Here is a 20,781-nt window from a genome sequence, read left to right on the forward strand (position 1 = left end):
CAAAACATCTTACAGGGAGAAGTGAGCTATTTCAACTAGTTTTAAATAGTTGCTGCAATAACTGAGCAGTATAAGAAGAAAAAAAAAAGAAACCAAATGAAAACGGTAGAATATTTCAGCTCCGATAGTAAGGTGCACAGATAATGTTGACCTGACTGATTTAAAGTTGACTCATAACTGAACTTTGTCAAAAGATTACTTTTTCCCTTGGAGTGGAGGTGCCTTTCCCTGGGGACCTGGCGATTCCTAACCTGCACCCGTTCACCGTCTGGGCTGCCGTTCCCCCTGCCGCTGCTGGGCTTGCAGCTGCTTTCAGTGCCATTGCTGTCAAAAATGTGCAGCAGTGATGGCGGCAGCAGGAGAAAAACCTGCTTTTCCTAGAATTGAACATAAAAATGCAAGTTTGGTTTTATGTGCAACACTAACTTAGAAAGTGTCACATAGGGTTGCCGTCGTGATGCGTCCGGAGTAACGTGCATTATGGGCCACTGTAATTAAATTATCAAGAAACAATGTGAAAACAGTGAGACCATGACAACAAAAATTAAAGTTCTACTTTAATGGATGAACGAAATAGACATTTTTTCAATATTCTCCCTCTGTCACATTTTTAGTTTCGTTTGTCATACCCTTTTAAGTTCATGCCACCACAGAGTTTTGGGCGCGTTCTGCTCCATCAGGACGTTTTCTGATGCAAATTGTTCGTACGGAGGTGTGTGACCATCTCTGTTCACGGAGCGTTTCCGAAGGAGGCGAGGACGTTGCCAGGCAGTAGCCGACTCTTGTATTTTGCTAGCAGCTCTGTCTGGGCATTGTTCTGTGATCCTTACCTTGGAAGAACTGCCACGACTTTGCCAAGCTTGCCTCACTTGCAGAGAGAACCTGTCACGCCGTACCTGGAGCACTAGCGCTGGCTGCAGGAGTCGTCACGCGGTAGTAGCTACGCTAGTTGCTTATCGAGTTCTTTGTCTTATCGATTTTCATATTTTAAATATATAGTGTGTATGTTCTGGAGTGACCCTAAATTCACATCCTGCTTCCCTCTTGGTTCTTTTTCCTCCTGCCGGCTTGCATTTCAGCACCGCCAGCCCCTCTGGCGCCCAGTACTGAGCTGACAGTCTACCGGCAGGAGAACAAAGGTTTCACAGTTAGACTTTCTCAGCTATGTACTTTATAGAGAAGAGCATGTTTGGCACATTTGTCTATAAGGAGTGAACCAAAGCCTGCTATCTGCTGTACGTTATTATAATGGAAAGTGTGCCTTTATGTGATCTTTAGTATTTATTTTATAAGCTAAAATTATGAAGGCTGAAAGTCTGTCACTGCTATTTATACTGTGTTTGTGCTTTGGGATAAAACAGAAAAGCATCTGCATAGAAAAGACTTCAGGGAACTCTTCATACACTGAAATTTTTCATCTTAGGGGTATGAAATGTGTTATATAAAAAGCATCACGAAATCTTAATCCTGTTTATGCTTCAGAAGTTCCCTCTAGGGTTTAGATTTTTCTAACTGTGGATACTGAACTCTTTATGAAAACATTAACAGTTAAAAAAGATTTTCACATTAAGTGAAATAAAATCATTAGATTTTATTCAGAATGAGACTGTGTAGCGTGGCTGGTATCCCGTGTTGCTTTTATGTAATCATCTTTCCTACAAGAATTTAGACAGACAAGTGTAAATTTCATTTCTGGGGAGAAACACTGTGAACATGCAGCCTTTCATTTATTTATTCAGCAAATGAAAATAATTACAACACCACAATCAGGAATAGTAGCTGTTTAATGAAGTTTCAAAGATTATTCAAAGATTATTCGTATTATTTTATATAAATATAAATATATATATATACATATATGTACACACACACACACACACACACGCACACACACACACACGGAGGCACACATATTCCTCCCTCCCCCTTACATTGCTGTTGGACAGAAAAATCTACTTGGCTGCTTTTTGCGGTTTTGCCCATACAAGAATGATGTGTAACTTGTATTCTAGCTCTTTGTTTCTGCTATACACAGGAGTGTTTAAGGAAAATAGGCTAATATAAGCTAATAAGCTGAATCTCTCTGGATATGTGTTTAAAACATTACAGCATAATTAGAAGATTAATATGGCGGCTGTAATCTAGACAAATGGTAACATAGGAAGGATAGGGAAGGAACTACACATGCCAAATGTTAAGTCAGTATTCTGGTTTTAATATATTTTGTGTCTGAAATCGAGACCTTGGTTAAGGTTATATATATACTATTACTTCTAATACGTAAGTTGCAAGTTTATTATGAAGCTTATGTGGGAAGAGGGAATCTGAGAGATTTTAATTAGCTTCAGAGGCAGGAGGATGAGCTTAGTATTCACATTCTTACAAAGAGTGAGACCTAAGCATATAAATTTTGCTAAATTAATTAGCAGGAAGGGTGAGAGTTTCAGGCTCTGGTTCCAGGAGTCATTTTCAAACGCTGCAGCTTAGATAAACTTGCTGCTAGATTGAAGTAAAACTTCATCCCTTCCCAAAGGCAGATTTGCTGAGGCACAGCTGCATCCCAGTGGTCTTTGGCTGCGGAAGAGAGACCTTAGGAAAACCTTTATGGGCCGCTTGGTAGAGGGACTAATCCTAGAATGGTTAAAATCTGCATTTTCCTAATACTTTCTTATCTTTTTTAGTGTAGTTCCCGAGTATGTCCAAGAACTTTTTGTTTTCCTAGACTAAAGCTTATGTATTTTCTAAACTTCTCTAGTGTGTAAACTGAGCTTGAGTAAACCAGAGCATAGTGGTTTCACAAAAGCAAAAATTGAGATTAATTAGTGCTGAAAAATGTCAGAATTCTTGCCTGAAATAATTATTCTTTTTTTTTTTTTTAATTTTTTAAGGGATGAATGTGTATTAAAACAATAGTGGAGCTCATTCTTCTCATGGCCTGGTTTTTCTTGCATTTATTTAGTGCTATACTGTTGTCTAAAAGAAATGAGAAGTACTTGGGTAGGTATAAAATCAGCACAAAGGGAAGACCTTTGGTAGCGCTCTATGTAAAAAATTAAAATGAATCAATTAAAAAAAGCATAATACAGAAAAAAACACAAATTATTAGATTCTTAACTCTATTAGATATGTTTCTTTACTACTTAGGTCTCAGTGAACCCTGTAAAGCTGGTATAGTTTCACACTATACTAGTGAATTTTTTGAGTTAAAATTGCAGTGAATTCCTAGTCAAACTTTTTTTTTTTTTTTGCCGTCTTGTTTGTTTTCAAGTACAAGCACAAATAAAAGTCTGTGAACCAATTTTCATTCATTAGCTTGCTTGTCTCATTGTAGTGCTTTGGTTTCAATTTTAATGTTTGACACCAAACTTGTTCAAGTCATCTCTGACGGGAAACATAATCTGTCTGTGCTTTTCCATCTGTGCGCAGGTGACAATAGTACACCGTGTCTGCACTGCTTTTCTTTCCCTCCTATTTAGCTTGTAAGCTGTCAGTCAGCACTTGCCTCCAGCTGTAAACTGAGCTTGTGCTGTAGGTTCTCAGTTGGGCTGCTTGGAACTACTGTAATAGCACAGGTGATGCTAAACTGGAGCTCAGCTGAAAATACTTATGTTTATGCTGCTTTATCCTGCCACTACATATGCTTGCACTTGCACTGCAGGACACGCAGCTCTTAAAGCAGGGTCATCATTCTCTTCTCATGGATTTTGTGTGGTCATGAGTGATAGAGCAAGGCATAAGTAGGAGCATCTGTCCAGATCTCTCACAACAGTGGGTACTCTATATACTGCACGTATTTACAGTTTCTTTCTTTCTTTGTTCTTTGGAGCTGTCATTCTGTAAGTCAGACACAGTCAAATTGCTTCTACTGTAAATTTCATTTCTCTCTTACTGATTTTTTTTTCTCCAGGAATGGATCATCATTTATATATTTATTTGAGTGCTGCAGTGAGAGTTTTTATTTCAGCCTCTATGCTCCATTTCCTTATGAGATGCCTCTCTTGATGTTTATTTGTCTTTTCAGTCATTAATTCTCCTAGGAAGCAGCTGGGGGTAGTGAGTTGGTGATGTGGTGCAGCTCTTGGCGGTTTTGGCAGTTGATAGGCTTTTCTAAGCATAGCAGGAACAGGTCTTGTCATCACTGGTTTGAAATTTCCAAAACGGAAGAATTCTCTCCTATTTTTTACATTCAGAGACAGCAAAGAATCGACTTTATTGTTGTGTCCTTTGCTTCCAAGAAGCTCTGCCTGCGGAGCAGGAAGAGAAGTCATATCTTAAAGCAATATTTATATTTTGTTATGAGTGTGTTGACCGTATTGCGCCAATAAATGCTAATGTGGAAGCCCGTACCCATCATGTTTGTTCATTTACAAAGTTTTATCTCTGTTGAAAACAAGTACAATGGGAGCAGTGTGCCTAAATGCCAGAAAGCACTAGTAAGGCAAACAGCTCTTGAATGTCTTTACAAAGGATCAACGAAGCAAATGAACAGGAAGGCTGTTAGGCAGCATATATTAGCCTAGAACCACAGAAATTGCTCTTTTCTTTTCCTCTGCCATTAAACAGAAATTGTTTGGAAGGGTAGTTTGAGGAATTCTCAGGGCAAAACAAGGTGATGACTTCTCTTCTATACCTGCTGCCTGCACATAGAAATCCTTAAGAGAAGGGAGTATTTTTGATTGTACGTCTACTCTTTTGTTCTGTAGGTTTTTGCCTGATCTCTTGTGTTGTTCCTGTGGGTGGCTGACAGCTCTCAACCACCTAAGTTCAATTTAAGCCTGTATGGTAGACAAGAGTCTTTGGTCACCCAACACTGATAACGGCTTCATGCAATAAATAAATGAGATCGTGCTGTGGTATGAGGTAAAAAGCACACCTTAATATAAATGCAACTTGAAGAAATTTTCCCCCTAAAAAGGTATGTGCAGGAGCAGTAGCCTTTGTCACATCAGATCCCAGCAGTCTGTCACATGAAGCTCCTTCTCTTATGCATCTAAACTTTGATCAAAATTTCTACAACCGTGAAAGGGGTGGAAATAAAAAGGGAGGAAATAACAACATTTAGCAAAAGTAGTCTTCTAAAGCTACAGAGTAACTGTTCAAAATAAATTAATTTGCCCCTATAGCAGGAGCTGCTCTAATGCTTTTTGGCTGGGAAGTATTCAGCTTTTCCCTACCTCCACTTGCCCTGAGGCTACTGTGCAGCCACGATATGCTTCTAGGTCTGGAGTGCGCTGGTGTTGGCTTTGGTGCTGGCATGTTTATTGCTGCTGTCTGTGATTAGCACAAGATAAAAACAATTGAGAAATACTCTACTGAGTTGACCTGCTAACACTGCAGTGGGGATGGACCTCACGATCTCCAGCTAAGAGCTGCTCCCACTCTTCAGGTTCTTTTTTTTTTTCCCCTAAAAAAGTCCCCTTCTTCAACTGTGCTTTGTGACTTCAAAACATTTACATTCATGGAAAGCTAACTGAAAATGGAATTTTTCCACTTAGATGCTGAAATTCTAAATTCAGTGGAGAGAGTCAGGAGAGACCCGAGTTGAAGTTACACAGGGAGAGTGATAAGCTCTGCAATGCCTCAGTAGAATATGAAATTGCTTTTGATCTGCTTCTGAGTTGGAGCATGAATGAATCTGCACAGAGATAAACTGCTGGAATAGAGGTGAAGCAGTGTCCCTTGGGCTGGGAAGCTGATGCCCTTAAACTGTAGTTCCATGTACTACTCTTCTTCCTTATTTCCCTTGCCCTCTAAAAACTCAACATCTATTTTATGTATGTACCAATAGTTGGACATATGACCATGAAAGTTCCTGCTCCTGTAGCCAGTAGTGCTAATGAGGGACTCGGTACTTTCATTTCACGTTTCAACAATCATTGGTGATAAAATGTGCCATCCTAAGCTGGGATATAAGGTACAATTCTTGCCTATATTAAGTTATTAAAAACCCAGATATTTCTCATTTAGGAATGATAACTCCAGCTATTAGTTGTAATTGAGAAGTACATCTCTAAGTTTCTGCTCTTAAATTGAACGATGTAGCATTCAAAAACTTGTAGACATTTTTGCTAGTTTACAAAGAGAAACTTGCATTTTAGCAGCAAGCAGGTTTGTGTGTTTTGTTAAAATTGTGTACAGCATAACAAATGGTGCACCTATCCAAGGTCCTAATTGTTTTCACTGCTGCTTTCAAGAATAAAAGTGAGGTTATATAGCAGATAGATTAACAAAAATTAACCCTTAATCATTCAAGCAAGATAAAAGCAAAGAATAGTAGAGAATAATAATGATATGGCATCTTAAACTTTCTCCCTTAAAACTTTTGTTTTTTTCAGTGATTGCCTCAACAATTATCTTGTATTGCAGTCCCTGGTTAGTACTCTGAAGTGCACTAATGATATCGTGATCCCTGTGTTAGCTTAATCGGCCCTGTAGGATCCGTAGGGTTTTTCTCTGTTAGTAGTGAAGCAGTCACTATTTGTAAAAAGCAGGCTTCTGTGCTTCCACGGAAAGGTGTGAGAAGTGGAATTATTTTCTTTGATTATCCTCACTTAGTTTGCTTAAAATCCAGAAATTAATATTTCTACATCTTCTACTTTATATTTTCAGGCATTTTCTTATCTTTATTATTGCTGTCGCAAGAACATGACTTGTGACATACAAGTTTTGCTTGTCAAAAATTCCTACTGCCTTATTCTGAAGAGGAAGAGTAAATGTCACATACCTTTCATCATGTGTCTTGGAAAGCTTTGCAAGTGCAAATCCAGTAGGTTTGGAGTGATTCTTCCCTGTTTTATAACACATGCATAAGTGAGTTTTCTCTGTCATTTAAGTGAGTTGCTGCGTTTGCTGACTTATTCCCGGGGATGGCTTTATTTAGGAGTGATGGGATGAGGGAAAAATATGAATTAGCTTAATGAATTTTTACTTTATGTCCCCTAAAAATAATTTTTAATATCAGAGGGCTAATAAAATGATTTAGAAGTGATTTGTGCTTAAACCGTGCTCTGATCTAGGAATTTCTGTTTTCCAGCATTGTGTTCATTGCTGAAAATTAAACAAAAAGCTTGACAAATGGTGTTGTGTTTCCGAAAAAAAAAAAAAAGTACTAGCCCTTCACGGTTCATTTTGGCTGATGAATGATACTAAAATTTGAGAATACTACTTCTAAAACTAATAAAAATGTCTCTAAAGAAAAACTTATTTAATCGCCTCCTGCCAGATTTTGCTGGCAAGCGTTGTGTTTTACTGTACAACCCTGGCCAATAGAAGCTCAGAGCTTCGTTCAGGAATAGGTGGACAGTGGTTCTACGGGGAAGGAGAAAATCTTACAGGTTGTGCTTGGAGTTTTGTTGGAACCGTCCTACCTGTGACTATTAAAGGATCTCCTAGATCAACCTATTTTCAGTTTAGCTTAACTGTGCTTAATTATACCCGTTTATTAGGCTCGCTGCATGCAGTCTTCCACCAGAAGAAAGGTAGTCACTTTTCTGGGGGGAGTGTGGCAAGAAAGAGATAATTTCCTTTTTTTCTGGAATCACCTCTGTATTTGTGATAAGTTGCTACCAGGAGTTAAAGTATAGGGGATGGAGGTTCACCGGCTACAGGGGAAGGGATGTTACAAGACTGAAAATGTGAGATGGAGACAAAAATTCCAAGGAGAGGTATCCAAAACTCCTCTATATTTCCTTACAAACTACCCCTAACAATGCTGAATTATTTATAACAAGCTGAAATACCTATAGTTGATAGGTCCAGTTATGCAATTTTAGGATTGGGACCAGTAGTCAGCCTTTGTCTTCAGGAAAGTGATTCAGGCAGATTCTGCTTTCTGCCGTGACATTTCCCAGAAATATTTTCCAGACGGTGGGTATTTTGCACAATGGACTCAAAAGTGATGATACTGCCGAGCAAAGATTTTGTAGATTTAGCATGAATTCAAGTGGTTCCATAAAACCTGAAGGAATAGATCCTTTTACTACCTGCCACAAACACACGAGAAATTCAGAAATTCTCAAGGATCATTCACATACTTTAAGTTAGGCCAAAATTGTTAAGTAAAACCTCTTTTACTTGAACTTTCAAATCTCATCTTTCAGGAACCAGATATCTGTAACTGAACTTTCTTAAGTGATCCTTAGATGAACAAGGTCTGGACGCTCTACCTCTTTGAGGCTTGACCTCCTGGTGCAAAACAAGGAAGCTAAGCCAAAGGAATGTTAACAAGTCCTGGCCACCCTGGGAAGCAAGTAACCTCATGGATTCTGCATGTCATAGGTCTTTAGTGCCCTCTTCCCTCTCTTACGCTTTGCCCGCGCTTTGTATCAACTTGATGTTTTAACCAGTAAAATACCCTTTTTATTAGGGGTTATAAATCTCCATAAACTGCTAAATGCAGACTCAAAGGCACAACGTTTCAATTCTGGGGGACCGAGAACTGTGGTTTTAAAGTGAATACTGCTAGCTTCCCCGGAGTTTTGTGACATCAAGTTTTTTTTTTTTAGGAGTTGATTTGATATCTGCCTCATCTTTCTCTATCATCTCCCCACAAAGCAGGTGAAAAACGGCATTATAGTATTTGTCAGTCCTGTCAGAAAAATTGAACTTTATCCCTTTATGACAAGTGCCCTTCACTGTATTCATCAGAATGAGGTTGTATCTCCTGGGAGAGGTCACAGCGGAGAGGAAGACTTTTATCATTTTGACTCGTTCTGCACATCGCAGTTGTTTGCATTCTGGGCTTTGTTTCAAACACAACTGAACAAAGATAGCAATCGGTATTGATGCAGCTTGGTGTGAATAGAAACCTTCCCCTTTGCTACCAGCCAGTGTTAACTGATTTTAAATGTCAAGCACTCTTCAGTGTGCACAGCAGAGAAGATGAGATAACATTCAAGTCGGCCCAAGTTGGAAGCAGAGGTATGGCACCAGGAGGCAGGCATTCACACCTTCTGTGCAAGCCTGAGAAAGGGCACCTCCCCCCCCCCCCCAAACGCAGGACCCACGGGGTGCGCTTCTGAGCACAGTCTGTTCTGTCGTACCTTGGACTGAAGTTGTGACATTATTCTTGAAGTTGAGACACCCTAGACCAATTACATGTTTATGCCCAGAGAAAACCTCTGTATTCCTAGGCATGCTATCTGCTTCTCTTTTTCACAGTTGATCCCAAAATATCTCACTGCTTATTCAAATGCATGAGAACAGCATAGTACTGAAATGAACACACAAGCAAAAAAAAAACTCTCAACCAAACACAAAAACTCTGAAGTCAAAAAATGAAAAAAACAAAAAAACTCAAACAAAAAGTAAGGAATAAAATTGTTCTGATAATAGCAGACAAATGTCTTGTTGTTCATCCTTCTGTCATCCCCTCCTAAACAGCCTCTTCTCTTTTCTCCCTTCTTTTCTCTTCTGCTAGTGTCCCAGGCATACTTGTTGGGCGTCTTCTCTCCTGATGCCCGTAAATCCCTAAACTGTTCCTAAGTTTTTGTGTGTCAGATTTAGAGAATGACAACCTAGCTAGGCAGCTAGCTTAATATGAATGTTAATGGCTGCGTCTGATGGATTTTACATCCCTGAAAGCAGGGAGAGAGGATGGCCTTGCATTATCAACCCAAAAGATTCAGAGTCACAAGTCAAGCCATGCTAAAATTCAAAGATTGTGCATAGGCATGTATATGTACATAGGCATATATTTTGAGTTCTCTAGCTTCTGCTTTCAAAAGGGTGTGCTTAGATCAAAATTTCAAGCTGTATATGGCAGCAATGCAGGCTAAAAATTGGCTTTTCAATCAACATTTATCAAAAAATCCAATATATTCTAAAAGCTAGAATAATGATACTAAGTGCCTTGAAAATTAATGAGAGTTTGCAAGTCCAGTCTTAATCTCAGTTTAGATAGGGCTTTGAACAGCAAGTTTTAATACACGCTCCAAAAGTTATTAGGGCTGTGTATTAATAATGCTCTCATGACAAAAAGTTTGCAAAATAAGAAAATAAAACTATAAATTACTTTTTTATGTGATCATTTAGGAAACATTTTTCATAATGTTTCCTAAAAATATATTTAATATTTCTCAGAGGAAATGCTATGACGTCTACTATAAATTAATAATTCTACTAAATTATAATTGCTTAAAATTCAAATACGTGCAATCCAAAAGAATTCAGACTTCGGACATTAAAGTGAAATCATAGGCCATAAGTTTTCAAGGAGATGCACCTTTTTTTAAACCTTTATCTTTTTGCACAACGCTTCTCTTCGTGTTGTTCTCGGCTTTAAGCACGCTTGCCAATGCAACTCTAGAAGCAATTACAATACCTCCAAATATTCTGGTAATTCAAGCCAAGTCCCTAAAGTAGTAGAGAATGTAACAACCAGAGAGTAAACAGCTGATTTGATCTTAATGTGGACAATCTAAAAACCAAATCTAAGAGAAAGGATCTAACATCCTTGCAGTTGAAGAGAGATAGGCATCAAAATGAAAATACAGTAAGCAACGAACAGCTCAGTGCTGCTATTAAATTTTTTCGTGCTGTTTCTTTCTGTGTACTGGACTACAAATAAATATCTGGAGGTATTTAAATATGATTCAGAGATCTGAACTTTGAGCCTCCATAGTCAACCAACCTGAACATTTCTTTTTCATCTGCCTCTGGCCTCCGTTGGCCAAAATTTTAGGTTTACTGTGGCCTAGAAGGTAAAATGGAGAGAGGGTAGAAATGCTTCCTCTGTAAGAGGGCGCTATGAATATAGCACTGTAGTATTTTAGTCAAATTAAACTAAATATTCTGATTATTCTTTGAATGAGTTATTTAAAATGAAAAGGAAAAACATTCAAGGCCATACTAGAAAAGGCTGGAGAATTTTCCTGTAGACGGGCTAGTTTCACCGTATGATAAAACAACACGTTTCTGCTGTGGCACTGAGTGATTGATTATGTCAAGTAAGAACAACGCAATTAGGTTAATTTACACATTAATTAGTTTATTGCTTTCTTTTTGTTTGGTCCCTAGCGTCTTTGTTAAAAAATTGAGCATGCTCTTTCGGAAGGGTTTAATTTCACTAATTAAAATCTGAGTGCACACACGGCAACACCTGCCTTTGTAAGTAAAACCTCTCTGAGCGAATAAAAGCCCTCTAGTAGTTTGAAAGGATATTTCACAAGGAAGCGATGCCCCAAAGCTCCCACAGCTAGCAAGCTTTCATCCCACATACAGCTGGGATTTGGTTGTGTGTGTAGCGTTCAGGGGACACATGGAGGCTTTGTGCCCCCCAAAGGCAAGTGGTTGCTGCAATGTCATTGTGCTTGGGAAGCTCACAATATCTTACGTGCTTGTTAAGGTGATTATATGTAGAAAGGAACGATCTGCTTCCATGTCATAGTTCCACTTTCCCACCTTTGGTGCCTGCAGCCACTGTGCCAAAAACTGCATTAAATTTCTTACTAGCAGACTTACCGAATAACTGATGTATTTGATTAATGTGGATCCTGGATTTCTCATGTTTTTATTCCTTCGCTTTAATCAGGCTCTTAAAATCGCTGCGGCTGTTCAGAAGTTTGTCAGTGGAATTGGAACTTTTGTGACAGCTTAATTTCATAATGTTTCCTAAAAACCTTGCAGATGAATCCAATCTAAGGATTAATTTCTTTTTAAAAATTCCAGTAGAGTGCAGTTTTTAAGAATGAATATACCATGACATACATATTCTGGATTTCTTTATAAATTATGTCCCTAAATCCATTATATGCTTTCATTTATTGCTCATAAAAGAGGCTTTAACATAAAAGCTCTTTTAAGAATAACACTAGGTTCTAACTATTTTATAGGATAATGAAATAGGATGGCTTTAAAAGTTGCAATTTCCTCTTGACATATTAATCAAATTCTCTACATCAAGTAGATGGCAGGTATCCTCTGCACTTAAACACAACTCTTTTTAACTCATTATTCTTAAACTGTGAAAGACAGCAATGAGAAGTATCAGGGATACATTTGTTTGACGAAATATTTTCACTAAAACAAAGTCCATTGTGTTGATTCCATTAAAGTATGTAGAAAAGTTTCTTCGCTTGGAAAGCTGTGTTTGGACCCAAACCGGAGGAAGTCCCTGAATTGGCTACTCAGGATGAAGGCACCTGGGGGGGGGTGGGATGTACAGAAAGCAAGCGAGATGCAGCAGGTATCCCATTTTGAGTATTTTATTAAATATTAATTAAACCCGTCAAACTGTTACGTATCTCATGTGAACCTCTTAACTAACAAAGCGTAGAACGAGCGCCTGCTTGTTTCACAGAAGTGTTTCTAATGCCGAATAGTTTCATCCAAAGAGAGGAACAGGGTGTACTCTTGATTTACCCCATAGTGAAGTGATTAGGCGCTTCCAAATATTTAAAAACCCAATCAGACAGAACCCGAAGTAATCTGAGTAATCTGACAGCAGGATTAATAAAGGGTTATAGAGGTTGGTGGCTTATCTCCTTGCTAAAGTATACGCATACTCCACTAAATTTGCTGGCGTCAGTGAAAGGCCGTCTTAGCTGTCTGACTCAACTCTGTGAATTCCACCAGGCAAGAAAGTCGCTAAACAAATGTATGTTGCAAGCTCTGCTTTCCTTATCGTTTAGTGGATCTAATCTTATCTGTTGACATACTTGTCTTCCCACTGAAGCCTGTATTAGCAATCCTACAGGATTCTTGCAGCTTCTCGCAGACAGTTTTTTAGATCTTTTTTAATGTATGAAATATAAATTGTTTTGAACAGAATTTTGAAAAGCCTTGATAGTGAAAATTAACCTATAGAAGAAAATTAACCTATTAATTGACCTATAGAAGAAAGTAATTAGCATTTTGTTTTTAATTCGGGGGACCTTGTTTGATAACTGGATGAATGGATTGCACCTCTTATGCTTCTTGGAAGGCAGTCAGCATGTCCACTCTCTGCCTTAATTTTCCAGCTTGTTTTTACATGTTTTAACCTGAGGACTGAAAAGTTTTCCATCCTATTTGCAGAAGTTCTCAAAGCAAGACCCAACCCAAAGCTGATGAGAAATGTTTTAATCTAGAAGGTGGCAGTGGCAAAACAGATATACTTTTCTCCTTTTCCTTCAATATTATACAGATTGGCTCACGACGCTTATATACCTGTTATCTTCTCTAGATTAGTTCCAATTTTGTTTTTCTAGTCCTGGGTGACCTGAATTAAGTCAGTTATGCGGAGCGTGTTTGGAGAAAGTTTGGAGAGGACACTGGGCACCCTTAGCTTCAGGTGTGCTGCGACAGTGTCCAGTCTGAAGTACGTGACTTTTGCAAAGGCTGCAACGGCTGCAGGTAGACTTATCTTTAGTCCAGATAAAAAGTGAACCTTCCTTTGTTTATAACGCATGTTTATATGTGTATACTGTAAATTATTATAATTTATATAGAGAGATATAATGTTACTTCTTAATTTTGTGCATAATTGAACTGTACTTCATATTTTGCAGACCAGTTGTAAAATAATATAAATAATGATCACCTACTGAATTGTTAAAAAATTTAAAATTAAAAAGAATCAAGGTTTTCAGACCTCTCAGTGCACAGATAGCCTCATTTCCTTTCTTGGGTTTGTCTGTAATGGTTTATTTACTACCACAGAGTTACCACTTGAAATTGAATAACCCCCATGGGTCTTTTCCAAGTAGCTGTTTTCTTGGATGTTATCTGATTACTATACTGTATTACATTATCTTATTTGTATCATCTTTTAAATTTCACCATAGCTTCCAGGAGGAAGAGGAGGATCAAAATCTCAAGTTTTTTGTTTTCATGTACTAGATCAAGGGAATATAAACAGAACTCTCGACTCCTGTAGAATTTAGAGAAAGAAAGAAATGTTAGACCTGCCCTTAGCAGCTGTACTTTAGCAGTAGCTGGAAAATGGAGTGTTTTTTTTTTTTTTAAATTTGATTCCGTATTTCTTAATTGCCAAGTTCTAGCCCACAGGAAATCTTTATGGCTGAGATATAAACCTTTGAAAGAAAAAGGGTTATAATGGAAAAGGCTGACAGTCTCTTGACTTACAGCAACACTAGCCATTAGAGTAAGTGTGCACATTTGTGTGTGTGTGCATAGTTTAGTAATGACAGATACCGAACATCATTTTTCCAAAAGGCTGACCTTGAAAAATCTCATCATCAGAGTACCAATAAATGATACATAGTTCTAAAAGCTGTAAAATGTCAAACGATATATACCTTGTGGCATGATGCAGTTTAATTTTCTAGGATGTCATCCCTGTAACTTTTGAAGCATTCTCTGTTAGAACAGAAGTAACGTTGGGAAATTGCCAAAAAATTGGATGCCAAAAGGTTTGATGCCAAAAAATGCCAGGGAGGTAATTAGCCAAGTGTTTGTTTTGTTTACCTATTTATCTTCTGAATATTGCAAAGGCTGAAATCCGTTTTGAGAATTGAGTGTGACGTTGAGGAATTTCTATCCTTCTTGACCAAGGTTTAAAAAGTATTTAGGCACCCGCCAGTAAATTACATGATAGGCCTTTTGGAACATTTAGGTGCATGCCTCTATATTCTGCTAAATGTAGGGAAAGGCCTTTCTTTATTCCAACATTTTTCCATAAATTTGAATTGTGATCTGTTGGGGATAAATAACATTGCTTACTAAGTAACATTAGCAAGAGATTACTTGGAGATTACGTTCTACTTTGGGGTGGCTGTAGGAGTGGATAGCAGTGTATACCATTCTAAGAGGGCCATAGAGTGCTTTGAGCTGTTTGAGGTAGGCATATTTTTCCCTAGAAATCAGATATAATTGCTCTTATACAATCTAACTGAGAGTTCTTTCTTGAAATAAGTTAGTGAATTTTTTCTAAAAGGGCATCCCTTTCAGCTGTTGGTGAGAAAAACTAAAACAAATTTCTATATGGGTGGAAAAGTAGGCATTGAAGACTATCCCGATTTGTATGAAGAAGGTTTTCAGGATCATTTCTGATGTTCTCTCTATATTGAGCTAATAACGTTTTTCTGGTGTAAAAGGAAATATACTTCCTTATGGGCTAGGTTAAGAACAAATAAGAGATTGTTTTTGCTGAAATGTTCCTGAAGATTGAATATATATACATTTACGTATGTGCATATATTACATCTGTATGCTTATGAGTGTGTGTGATCATGTGTACGTATTTTATAGCGATACATATGTGATTATATGTACGCATTTGAATGCATATGTGCATGCAGATGCACCCACAAACACTTAAAATAAGTGATTGAAAGCTTTATCTGAGCCCCTGCTTTAGGAGATACACCCTCAGGGAACAGAGAAAGTATGTTCAGCTCTTCTCCTACAGGCTGGGCTCGTTTGCTCTGCTTGTAGAGCTTTCCTGATGCACACAGTGCTAGATACCTCTCTTCTGCTAAGCTGATATCAAGAGGTGCAGAGTCTATGGGACCAATTGTATTAAGTTTAGGCTAATTCTGTTATGCCAACGTCTTGAGCACTGTTGAGGAAAACTAAGAAGATTAAACTCCACATAATCTGGGGATCTTTATGTAAGTGAAGTTCAAATTAGCATAAAGTCTTCAAATTATTGATTTGAGGATCAGTAAGAAAGAAAAAAAACCAGCTCCAACTAGCTCAAGGTGCAAATCTTTGAGTTTTTTCTCTTGCAATAAAACCCCTTAAAGATGCTTTGGAATAGGAAATTTGTTCTTGTTTTACTTTCGAATGGGAAAGAAGCTTTGAAAGGAGCTGCACAGTTGTGTCTCTTCCTCAGTTATTTAACGTGCAGTTGCACTGGATTTAGGGAGGCTCTTAAAAATGCTAAGCTTCTCTGGTAATTTTTATGCAATCTCACTATTTCAATAAAGTTTGCTTTTGAAATAGAACCTACTCTGCCTTAGTGGCACTATCACTCTGCTCAATGTGGATATTGTAGCTTGAAATACGGAATTATATTTACGATATTTGGTAGGTTTGTCCAGATAAAATAGAAACAAGCCACTAGGCCCGAAGTACCATCAAATTGCACAGGTTTTTGCACGTTTCTACGCTTAGAAATTTGTAACAAAATTTCTGTCAATTTTCAGATGACATTAATTTTACTGTCATTAAGTTTACTTTTCTCATTTACCATTTGGAGATCGCTTAGATGTAATATGTAGCTACAGGCACAGGCTTTAGGCTGACCCTGCTTTGAGCAGGTATTTGGGCTAGATGGCGTCCCTTCCAACCTGAATATCCTGTGATCCTAGGACATTGATCTAGAGGAGCGGGCAGTGTTTTAAGTGTATTTTCTATCAGACTGTGCCTGGTTTTCATCAAATGAAGTAGCAGAATCACATGCTTCAAATGCCGCTCTTTGCATATGCAAGTAGCATTTTTTAACACACACAATGTGTTTGCTTCTGAAGTTAACTAGTAGGGCATGATTGTCAAGGCATAGCTTTTGACAAAATGATCCTTCTAATGGCTAGATTGCACACAGCTGGCAAAACGGGGAGACTGGTGAGGGACACGCCACGGAATGAAACGACTAAGGGACATTCATGGAGGTTGTCCCACGTGTTGTCTGGAAAGTCGAGGCTAACACCTGGGAAGACATGAAGAGCAGCTTCCTACCACTGATCTCAGCTGTGATTTGCCACTGCATCCACAGTTCATACCAGGGCTTGCCAGAGCAGGCTGCCTCTTCTCTGGCCTACTGGTCTAGCTGGGTTTCAAGCCTCAGGGTGAGGAGTACTGCAGCTGGGATCGGGAATCTGAGGTGATAACTACACTAGCAAACGCACGCGGGATTGTTCTTCAGCATCTAGCCCAAAGAGCATGAAATGGCTCGATCCACACCACTGACTCTCACCTCCAGAATGGAGTGGTCACATCCAAACCTTCTGTGCTGACAACCAAACCATGCCTGGAAATCATTTGGAAGAGTGATAGTTGGGATGGATCGAGCCATTTCAGGAATCACTCTAACGTTATCAGGACTACTGACTTCCTGCTTTCAGGAATATATTCTGGAATGATATAAGTAACTAGTATGGCCTAAGTGTGTGCATGTGACAGGCAAATTTAGAGCCCAGGTAGGAGCCATATATTCAAAAGTGGCTAAACTGCTTTTTTGAAACGTTTTCTTTTGATAATATTAAAGAATCAATATTGTCATTAAACAGACGTTTTGAGTTTTTTTCATCCACAGTTCAGAAAGTTTGTCACCGTTAACACACGCTTGTGAAATTTTTTTGATTCCAGTAAATGTTGCTTTGGAAGGTGGAGGGGGTTGGCCGTCTAAGCAGCTCCTGCCACTGACGGTCAAGGAACTTGCCCCTTCCCCAAATTCAGAGGCAAAGAGATGTTTTACTAATAAGGGGAAACTCCTAATTATAGTAAGAACTTTTTTTCTGTTAAATCCTTACTGCTGCTTTGAGATGGATTGCAGTGGATTACCATAATAATACCGTAATAGGCAACCTAGACATTGTTAATGATAACTTGATGAAAAATCAGTTGTGGAATGAACTTCAAATTAGCTTTTTCCTGCAGCAAGTAGAAGCAGTTGTATCAAATAGTGAGGAGTTTTTCTGTCACAGATCAGTTATATTCTGTTCAGATACTGCAGAGATACCATATGATCTGTGCGTTAACTATGTGCCAAATGTACGTAGACTTTAGTTTATCTAGTAGCAAACAAGCTAGATTCTTAGCTCTTATAACTGTGAGTTTTGATGTATTATTATAGTTCCCTTCATATTTTCGTACAAGATTCTGTATTTAAAAAGACAATACTTTCATGTGTTCAGCAGTGGGATGTCAATGTAAAGCTCACTGAAGTCATTGAAAGTATTTCCTTCAACTGAAATTAAGATCTGCTGAATGTTCACTGCATTTATAGCTCATACATAAATACTACATCTCTTCCATCTAGCAGAAGGTGATAGTTCTCCAAGTGTACTGATGATTTCTCTGGTCATAAGGGGAGCAGGCTATTGCTGTTGATGCCAGGTTCTTCTCCCTGAGAAACGCACTGTGCAAGACTCCTTCCGGGAGATGTTACATCTCAGTGGGTTCTTTCTCGGTGTCAGGATGTTATCCACACAAGATATCTCTTCAGGAGCATGAGGAAGATGCGACTTTTGCAGGCACTCACAATGTGAAGATGGGGAACATTCTAAGCAATATTTCATCTCCCAGCCTGCAGGCATCAGGCAGGAAAGAAATAGACCTAGTTCTATTTTACCTTACTCAAATAATGTTCTTTTTTGGCTACATAAATCTTACTGAAGTTTAGATTCCTGTAGTTTGACTATGACTTTTTTAATAAACCCTTAAAATTGGTTTAGGTTAGGAAACTTCTGTTAAGGGCTGTTTTTTCCCTCTGCATGATTTGTACCTGCTGTTTTAATAAAGGCCATGAATCGGCAATAGCTTAATATCCTTCAGTCTCATGCAGTTTTACCATCCACCTCAGATTATCATTGTAAAGGACACAAAATTTGCTATTCACAAAGTTGTTTGTGCGTTTAAAAAATTAGAAACAGAATAATTTAATCCTTCACCGAAACTCTTTAAAAGCCGGGATTAGAAAATTCTATTGTCCATTATGAGCATCTGTCCAGATCAGTGAGCTGTTTTAGTGCATTCCTTGATTTAACACATTGTCCGTACTGCACATTACATAGTTGGTGGCATATAAAAATGAACCATCCATAAAAGATAATTCTAGTAGCCTCATTTACCATTTATTAGTATGGCACTGGGAATTTTTTGTCTTAAAAAGTCTTATTAATCCTGTTTTTGCATGTAGTTCTTTTGGAACGAAAGTTAACTTTAAAGTAAAGTGCACATGGAAAAACATCCTGTGTTCTTCCAAAAGATGGCAATACATGAAATTCAGATTCAAAGTTTTGTGTTGCATGCAATTTCAAATGGACAGAAAATTGGAGCTATACGTTAAATGAATAATATTCATTTTCTTCACCACCTATGCTAACACCTTTAATTATAGTGAATTAAATTAGTACAAATATGGGTGTCATATGCATTGCTGTTACAATCCTTTTGTAATTTAGCAATAATTAATATACCATTATTACACAATGCAACCACATTCTGAGATTTATTTTCTGAGGTTTTTATTTCCTTTCTCCCACTGGTCAAAGAGAAAACAGATGCAAAATGGTAGTTTTGAATGCTTTTCTTGCCAGAAATATCTGCAGTGTTTTTACTTATTTTGTGTTTCACCAAAATGTCAAGTAATCTATTTTTAAATTGTTCCCCCATTATTAATCATTTGACTGAGTTTTTGCAATCTTCTAGACCACAGATTCACATGGTTGAGAGGGGACCTGTGCAGGTCTCTGGTCCAAGCTCCTGCTTGAAGCAGGTCCAGTTAGAGCAGTTTCCTCAGGGCCTTATGCTGTTGCATTGTGAATATCTCCACAGATGGAAGTCCTGCAGCTCCTTGGGCCCCTGTCCCTGTGTTTGGCCTCCTTTCTGCCTTCTCTTCTGAAGACTGAATAAATCCAGCTCTCTGAGGCTCTCCTCATATGTCATGTGCTGTAGCCCCATAATGATCTTACTGGCCTTGCTCCAGTATTTTAAAGTCTTTTTTATAGATGCCTTACTCTGATATTAGTGGAAGTTAGTATGGCTGTAGAACAGGATTTCAGGTGCAAAAAGCATAATAATGGTATGCCTTTACCTCCAAAGACCATCAAGATCTGTTAAGAACTTTCCATTGTCTTTAATGGGATCTCAGCCAAAACCTAATCTTGTTTCATGTCATGTTCTACTTAAATAACCTCAATGGTAACTAAACTTAAGGATGAGTGAAGATTAATTACATTTCAAATTCCAGCTTATAGAATAATATGGCCATTAGGCCAGTCCAGAAGAAAGTAGTTTCTTCGGTAGTTTTTCTTTCTTTCTGAGTTCCTGAGTCAAAGCATACGGAAGCACATGATTACAGTTTTGAAAGTGCATGCAGATTGTTCCATTACTCATTTTCTCATAAAGCAGAACTGAGGCAAGATGTACCCATAGCAGTCTGGCCCATAGGGTATTTTGTTTTAAGAGAATGACTGTCTTCTGAAGGGCATGGGAGAGAGCTTGGTTTCAAATCCTGTAAAAAATGACACTTTTCTAAATGCGTATTTTATTGCTAAGACCATATGGTTATATGTACATTATAAAGGCCATTCATGGTAGCAGTCTCAAAAAGTGTATGTGTAATGCCTCTTTAAACCCAGAGGAAGTAAAAGTTGAAAACCATTGTTTCTTTTTCCTTTTCATATTTCAACATTGATCTTTCTGTTTTCTCTTGTAAGGAACCTATCCCTGAAGCTATCAAAGGAGGTGGACCACGGAGAAGCCAGGTACCCTCGTGTTAGCCAGCTGGCTGGCAGCCCATCGGTGGAGTGGCCTTTTACTGGTCTGGAGGAAGGAGGAGGCATTGAATCTTTGCCCTTCAGATTGATGCTGCAGGACTGCACAGCTGTAAAGACGTTGCTGCTGAAAATGAAGAGGGTTCTTCAGGAGGTAATCATTCATTTGTTACATTAATATTTTTCAGCATTATTGAGCTAAGCAGCAGAAGAGGGTCAGAAAAATGCTATGGACTTGACGTCTTTTAATACGTCTTCAGTATATGGAATTGGTACAGAAGTATTTCTTTTGAGTGTCTGAAACTCTTGAGGTAGCTTAAGAAGTTCTGCTCCAAGTGGCCACTGGTGTAAAAGGAGGGGGGACATGCTATGAATCAGATTGGAGCGGAACATCTTTTCC

At 38.3% G+C, this 20,781-nt stretch overlaps 1 protein-coding gene across 7 annotated transcripts in view; it reads left to right on the forward strand.

Moving 5' to 3' along the window:
• The window catches only part of CCSER1 (coiled-coil serine rich protein 1), a 705,894-nt gene that overhangs the window by 257,340 nt on the left and 427,773 nt on the right, over positions 1 to 20,781 (forward strand). For all 7 annotated transcript variants that reach the window (XM_068941554.1, XM_068941558.1, XM_068941561.1 and 4 more), the window contains one exon: positions 20,325 to 20,535. In XM_068941554.1, coding sequence (XP_068797655.1) covers positions 20,325 to 20,535 — 211 coding nt within the window. The remainder of the gene's footprint in view (positions 1 to 20,324; positions 20,536 to 20,781) is intronic.

The sequence above is a fragment of the Struthio camelus genome, chromosome 4, assembly GCF_040807025.1.
Source record: "Struthio camelus isolate bStrCam1 chromosome 4, bStrCam1.hap1, whole genome shotgun sequence".
Lineage (NCBI taxonomy): Eukaryota > Metazoa > Chordata > Aves > Struthioniformes > Struthionidae > Struthio > Struthio camelus.